At 31.2% G+C, this 8154-nt stretch overlaps 1 protein-coding gene across 1 annotated transcript; it reads right to left on the bottom strand.

The window, feature by feature from the left end:
* Nucleotides 1–1168: 1168 nt before the first annotated feature.
* On the bottom strand, nt 1169–5519 carry LOC114271701 (putative mediator of RNA polymerase II transcription subunit 26b). Its single transcript, XM_082890989.1, has 9 exons — nt 3957–5519; nt 3402–3470; nt 3182–3264; nt 2622–2674; nt 2398–2513; nt 2243–2270; nt 1810–2120; nt 1644–1725; nt 1169–1449 (listed from the first exon to the last, which is right to left on the bottom strand). The coding sequence occupies exons 1-9, from the start codon at nt 4416–4418 to the stop codon at nt 1325–1327; spliced, it is 1329 nt and encodes a 442-aa protein (XP_082747115.1). The 5' UTR covers nt 4419–5519; the 3' UTR covers nt 1169–1324.
* Nucleotides 5520–8154: the final 2635 nt, after the last annotated feature.

Here is an 8154-nt window from a genome sequence, read left to right as displayed (position 1 = left end):
AAGAAGGATTATTATCATTTAATTTTTGTTTTTTAAAAAAATTACAAATTAATGGGAACTAACAAAGTAATTATACTATAAATGTAAACTTCTGTGATGCAACTTTGATATACAAGAAAAATTTGTACCAAGAACATAAAATATTTACACACACAGAAAATTTATATCGCTATAAAAATGTAAATATTTTTTCACTCATTTGCAATTACTCCTTTTTTTTATTTTTTCAAAAAATACTTGGAATACCTTTTTTTTTTTTTTTTGGAGATTCCACAATCTTCTTAGATTTTTTGGGGACTCACAACCCCCTTCGGATTTGGGATTGTGGGGGTCCCAAAAAATATGGGTCTCAATAATTATTGTTTTTCTCCTCCTTTATATCATGCTAGTGGGTTTGACAATTTACATCACTATAAAAATGTAAATATTTTTTCACTATTCCATTGATTTGCAATTTTTGCTATTTTTTTTCCCTTTATATCAATCAAATGCTAGAGGGTTTGACATTGGTATTATATTTAATTTATTTTGTTTTTTTTATTGGTACATTAAAGTTTTTTTTTTTTATAAAATTCATTTGATAAAATGGAGAATATAACCCAAAACAAAAAAAAAAACAAAGAACAAAAGAATGAAAGCAAAGTAAAAAGCCAAGTATGCTTGAACATCAAAAGAGATTTTATATGAGATTTTGTACCCTTTTAGGGTAAACGTTTATTTGTAGTGGATACTTGTCTACCACAAATATCCAATTTTGTTAAGGAATATACTTCTTGCATAAATCACCCTTTAACCCAATTTTTAATTGTTAACAACTTCCATATTGATCAAATACTACTCATTTTTCTAATCTTTCCTAACATAATTTCTAGTTGTTCAGAACTCCTATAATTATAAAATTCTCATTTCTTTATTGAGTTTGTTTTCTTGTAAGATACTACTTATCATTGATTCAATCTAAGAGGTTTGTTTAGAGATAATTTAAAGAAGCCTCATGTTTTCCCTATACAAAACACCGAGCACTCTGACTTAAATTTAATTAACATAAGTAATTAACCTATAACATATTGACTATTAGAGGTGGTCAATTGCATGTGCATCAAACAAGTATGAAGCAAACAGAGATGGGAAGTTCATGGTATTGAGCCACATTACCTCGTGCATCAAATTTAAATAATTTTTTTTTGTTGATAAATCTATTTTTTTTTGAACAATTTTAATGGTGTCAGTTTATGAAAACCTCTGAAAAATTTTATATGATAGTACATAATTCTAAAAAAAAATTCAAATTGAACCCACTACTTCATGCATAGCTCCACCCACGCTAGCGGCGCCCATTTGCCCAATTCCGGTTGTGATTTCCAGGCCTCATGTGTGGATGTCTATTGCCAAGCCCTTGTTTGGGGAGATCATGCAATTCCATAACCTGGATCGTTCTCTGCCTCTTTGCTGTCAAATAGAATAACAACAATTACATTAGAGAAAGTTTTGAATTTTAATAAAAATTATTTTCTAAGTCCAAAAGTGCGAAAATGAAAACAAAACATAAAAGCAAAATCCAAAATTCTTTTTGGTTCACCATAACCGATATTGAACTTAAAATCTACAATGATAAGAGTAGGTATCAAAAAGGATAAACCAACCATTTTCAGCTTGTTGGTAGCGTTCATGGAGCTTCCTCTTTGTGACTTCAAGTCTTGCAGCCTCGTCCAAGCACTTCAGTTTCTAATTGAACAAAAACAAAAAATCAGATAAAAATTTATGATCCAAGCAGGTAAACTACATGACATCTTTACAGTCGATACTCACATCTTGTTGAGCAGACAGTGGCTTCTTTTGGATGGACACCTTGTCTGACTTTTGCTGGAACTTTGTCTCATTGTTGACCTTTCGCTCCACAGTTACTTTTGTTGGTCTCCCAGATCCAGATTCAGTGTTTGATGGCTTGTGTGGTTTCACAACAGCAGTTTGTTTCTTCATTTGTTCGCCCTTTCTGTCCTTGGGAGTAACATAAGACTCGTGTGGAACCTGTTGCTTCCGTTTGGGAATGTTATGGTTCTCCAATGATGGTTTTCTCCCATTTTCATACTTCTTATTGAATTCCCCACTGTTTCGAAAATCTGAAGAAAAAAAATTCCCATTAATTATGAAGCTCAAAGAAATGGGGAATTCAAAAAGACAAAAAAAAAAAAAAAAAAAACTGAATAGAATAAACTTCATAAGAATCAAGAAATCAACTCACTTCCATCATCATCAATGCCGTCGAAGAACTTTATTAAGCACAGCCAAAAAACAGGAAACAAAAGAAAAAAGGAGTAAATTTTGTCAGTCTTGATCACAAAAGAGGCTAAATTAACTTGATTCCTCAAGAAAAAGAGAGATGGGGTAAAAGCACACCTGGGACAGCTCTATTGGAGCACTCAGGAAACCTACATCATCCATTGGAGGAGAAGGAAGCCCTTCTTCTTCGTCAATGACAGATGGGTTCACAGATTCAGGGGTACCTTCTTCAACTATAAGTAACCGTATCAATATTAGAACTCCGAATCAATCAAGCATGCGATGAGATAACGGAAAATAAACATCAATCAACAATGAATTGCTCACAAACAAATCTCTACCTGCAACAGTCGATGTAGCTTTGACCCATTCGTCTACCATTTCTTTCCACACACTGCAATTGACAATAATAAAATTATTAGAATTGGAAAGCATATGAAATTTGTGCTAATCTGATATAGTAAAGAGAAATTATAGAGTATATTGAGCTATAACTAGCTACAAAATGGGAATGAAAGACATTCACTTTACCGAACACTCCACTAACACATGAGAATAAAATCGGAAGCAAAATGATTGAAAACTATAAAGAAAAAAGGATAATAAATGAACCAAGCTTTCCATAATTCATATGCTTCCAAAGGAAGCAAAGAAAAATAGAACAAAGAAAAACAACAAACATTATCATCATCCGAGATATAGGAATCAGCAACGTCTGTAAGGAAATAACATGTCGGTGCTGTTAATGAGTACAGATTCTTTGTTGACAAACACGATAAGGATATATGAAAGTTATTAGCCATATACCAACAATAACTCACATAGTTTAACCATCAACTGACCAAAACTATAACATAAAAAGTAAAAGAAATAATCCAAAGCAAGAGCCAAGAATGCATACCCGATGAGTGTCCGTGCAAGCTGACGAATCTGATTTGATGCATGCTTTCTGAGAGCATTAACCGACTTTCCAATCTCTGTGGCCTGTGGTATAGAGTTGAGTAAGTCACCACACTCGTACAACTTTAAACAAACAACAACATTGCAATTGCTCCAAAAACAAACTCGAAAAATAATGACAATAACAATAATGACTAACAAAAGAGTGTTCATAGTCCTACCTTCATTGTATCCACGGATAAAGCCATCAATTGAAGCCGCCTCAGCGAATCCAACAACACTGAATCAGCCTGTCACAAATTAAAAGCACCAGTTATCACAAAACATTCTTAAATCAGCGAACAGCATGACCAAAATCAATATGCCAGTTTGGTAGTGTTTTCATTCGGTTCTTTGTTTTCATTTACCGGAACATACATTAAAGTTGTTTGGAGTACTATTTCCAAAAACTGTTTTAGGGATAACTTCCTGCAAACAACCCAATTTTAAGAAGAAAAAAAAAAAAATAGTAGTTTCTGGATTTTCAAAAACTGTTTTCTCACAAATATCAAGGACAAAATGATTTGATCATCAACAACAAAGGTCTAAAAACTTCAAAATTGTTCTATTAGAACTGTGATAACAATCATAATGCTTAGCATTTACAATCTAATCTTCCATACAACAATAGCAGTTCTTGAATAACATTCAAAAGCAACAAAATCAGAATTACTAATTCAATTCACATAACCAAAAAAAAAAAAAAAACAGATTCAGTAAAACTTAAGAAAACAAACCTCATCATTACTGTTATCAAGAATCCCTTTGATCCTCAAGACCTCTCCAACAATCTGACTCTCATATTCAATCTCATTAGTCAATGCCTCTGCTTCTCCATAACTGTAATTACTCACATGATTCATATTAATCTCTATATGATCATCTCCATAAGTATTCACCTTACTCTCTTTACTAGCACCAGTCTCAAATTCACACCCATCTCTATCAGACCCAGTCTTGCAACCTTCTTCTTCATCATTATCTCTAGACACAGCCAAATCGACTCGGTCGCAACCAACACACCGAGACAATTTACACGAAAACAAAATCTCTGCAATTCGATCTCTTCTCAATCTGAACTCCTGTGGACAATCCGAAGCAGCAACCATGATCGAATGTTCGATGATATCGAATATATCGGAATTGGAAGACCGAAAGTAGTCTCTCCAATCATCCAGGTTTCCAGATTTCGTTGACATCGCTAGAACCCAGATCGAAAAATCGAGTTTTGATCAATACCCAGAAATCAGAATTGGTTTTTTTTCTCTGATTTTGATCGAACCCAGAAACCAAAAAACCAAAAACACGTGAATTTGATGGAGGGTTTTGTATGAAACGATCGAGGAACACAGCTAGAACCCTTGGGTTGAAACCAGTTTTTGATTGGTTACGTAATAGACAAGACTTGTGATATGATCGTAACAGAGATTTTTGATTGAATCCAAAAAGTTTTCTCCGGAAAATCGATTAAAATTTTCTAAGCGGTATTTCAAGGAATATTACGAAATCGAAAACCGACTAAAATTGAAGTGGGTTTTCTAAGTCTATCCAAAATCCAACACTAACTCAATTGGAAAACAAATCTATAAGCTAATTATGGTAAGAGAAAGAAAGTAAACTCTCAGAGGTTTTCTCTCTCTCTAACACTCCTTAGTTCCTCTCTCTAGGAACACAATACCGAGTGCTGGAAAAAGACGAGAAAATTGTAGTTGGGGGGTTTGATAGAGAACAAGAGCAGGTGATCAGCACAAAGAATGTGGTTCGAGGAAGGTTCAACTTCAAGGGGGTTTTACATTCACAGAGAGAGAGAGAGAGAGAGAAAGAGAGAGAGTTTTACTTTATGAGTCTTTTATGTTTAAAAAAATTTTGGATTGACTTTGATGGGTCTAAGAGAGGGAAAGATGAGGATTTTGGGAAAGAATTGAATGGAAATTGGGATTGGTTTGGAGTGTCTTAAAAATGTATATTTTTTTGTTTTTTTACAAAAAGATATGTAGAAAAGTAGAAGGTGATGTAATGAAAAAAAAGATAAAAAGATAGATTATACAGTCTATGCCAAACCAGTCCTTAATAAGATAAAAAAATTAGGACTATTTTGTGAAGTTGATGTTTTGACTTTTTAATTTTTTTAAATTATATTTTTTTTATATTTTTTAAAAAAATTAAAAAATAAAATTTTAAATTACTTTTTAAAATAGTCCGAAAGATTTTGTGAAAATTTTGTTATTGTGGTGGTGGTGTTTGGAGAGTTGGAGAAAAAAAAGTTCAAAAAAAAAAAAAAAAGAAAGAGAGAGAAGATACGGCTATAGTAAGGGTGTAAATTTGATTCGTCTCGGCTTATGTCACGCATCGCAAGCTCCTATCAAAATTTGAGGCTGGTTGGGTCAGCTTGCGGGTCAAAAAATTAGGCACAGGCTCAGGGGTATTCGGGCCTTGGACAGGCTAGGTCTAAACATTTTTTTTTGTTTTTATTTTTTTTATTAAAATTTTATTATTTTTCATTAAAAATGACACTAGGCCTCTGGCAGGCCAGGTCTCAAGTTGGACTTTGAGTGGGTCTTGAACGGACCGATGGGCCGGCCCAGGGAGGCCGGGGCCACCCCGGGCCGGGTTTCAAAATGACGGCCTAGGGTCTCAAGCTGGGCTCAAGTCTAAACTGGTCGAGCCCACCCTAGGCCGTGGGGCCATTTTTACACTGCTAAGCTGTAGCATGTAGTGACTGTTCATCGGAGCTGTGTCCTTACTTTAAAAAATAATAATAATAAATTCAATATAAATTTTTAAAAATAATTATAGAACAATAATAAATTTTACAAATATTATAATAAGTTATAAATAGAGTTTATAATTTTAGAAATTACATTATATTACTTTTAATTTTAATTACGTAATAAATAATTTTTTATTAATAAATTATTAACTTAATTAATAATTTTTATTGATGTCAGGAATATATTTTAATCAATAATTTAAATAATTTTATTATTATATAAGAGAATAATTAAAATTTTATTTTTTTCAGTTAATTCTTGTAAATAAATTTTTTTTGACAAAAGAGTATTTGTAATTTTCAAAACAATAACAAGCAATTCATATTTTAATTAAATTTTGTATTTATAATTCACCTTAAATGTTAATAATGAAAATTTTAATTTTTTTAATCAATTTATAATAATTTTGAAGAAATACCACTGGGTTAATTTTCCTTTAAAAAATCAAATTTTATCTAAAAAGTGCTGATTTATTTAAGAAAAATATTTTGGAGTTCTAATTTTTGAGTTTTAAAGGTAACTCTAATGAGTTAGTAGTGGGTTCTACTCATAATGATGTGATGTTTTAGTCTTAATTTGTTTTTATTTTATTTTATTTATTTATTGTCATGTCATTAGTGCTATATTAAAGTACCAAAATTTATTTAATGACGTGGAATAAATTCGGCGACTCGTTTTTCTTGACACGAAAAAAACAACGGAGGGGTAATCGGACATGACGTGACGTACGTGAGTGGGACCCATCTTATGGGCACTCACTCCTCATAAATAAGCATTAACGGTGTGGATTAATTTTGAAGAGTATGAATTTGGAAACGATTGGCATTGACAACTAATTTGATATATCAGTATCAAAAAATAGTTTGATATATTAATTAAATTTCTATTGTTGTTATTACAACTTTAAGTATAATTATGTCTTGTTTGGAGTGTTTTAAAAAAATTAAATAATTACTATTTTAAATAAGTTATATCATTTTTTTATCACATCACTTTAAACTTAACTCATATTTTATAAAAAAATAAAAAGTACACTTATTTAAAATATCTCAAACAATCCGTTAGATTCACTATTTATTAAGGGGGGATTTGTGAAGATAAAAGTTGATTTTTTAATTTTTTTTAAAAATATATAAAAAATATAAGAGATGATATGATTTAAAATTGATTAAAAGTTGACTTTTCCTCTCTTTCTAAATGGGGCCTAAATACATTAACAGTCTATTTCTTCTTTCTTATTCGAGTAACCTATAAATAAGGGGTTGTTTGGGATGGCCTAAATAAGTGTATTTTTTGTCTTTTTATGAAAAGATGTGCAGAAAAGTAGAGAGATGATGTGATGGAAAAAAAATAAAAAGTGTATATTTATTTAGGATAACCAAACTTGACCTAAATAAAAATATTGATCAAAATAATTAAAAAAAACACTCAAATAAAACCAAAATAAATTAACTTTTACCAAAGTAAGATCCTAAGTATTAAAAAAAATAAACAAATCAATCTATAATTAAAAAATCATAATGAAAGAAAATAAACGGATTTTCCCAAACTAAAATAGTAATCTATAAACCCAAAGGTGAGTGGCATTGTGGTTAAGGCTTGGGGTTTAAGCCCCAAGGTCATAAGTTCAATTCTCTCTTCCTTGAGTCAATCTCCTGGGCGAAGCACAGTTGGTTAGGAGGTTGGATCTCAAATTGTCTAATCAACACTTGGTGTGGGTTCAATGCACCCCCGCTGTGCGAGTCTGCCTTGGACTTGCGGGAGGATAGGGAGGATTTTCCTGTTAAAATAAAAACAAAAATAAAAATAAAAATAAAAAATAGTAATCTATAAATTAAAATTTCATATGAGAATAAGCATTAAAAAAAAATAGTGATTAGCAGTCACAATGAAAAAATAAAATTTAAAAACAAAAAAATCCCAAAAAAGCTAAATAGAAAAATCACTAAATTATTTTAAAATTTTCAGTCCTAGAATTTTATCTTTGTTTAGGTGAGGTAGCATTGTTTGGGAAGGGTTAAAGTGGTTATTTTAGTCATAAAAGACAAAATAAGTTATTTTAGCAAAAAAAATAAAACATCACATCCAACCTATAATCATTACATTTTTCTCTCACAAAAAAAGTTAAAAAAATCAAAAAATCATTTCCAAACTAAGTTTTTTA

The sequence above is a fragment of the Camellia sinensis genome, chromosome 10 (assembly GCF_055761805.1).
Source record: "Camellia sinensis isolate YWXY chromosome 10, ASM5576180v1, whole genome shotgun sequence".
Classification (NCBI taxonomy): Eukaryota; Viridiplantae; Streptophyta; class Magnoliopsida; order Ericales; family Theaceae; genus Camellia; species Camellia sinensis.
This window is presented reverse-complemented; position numbering and strand designations above follow the sequence as displayed.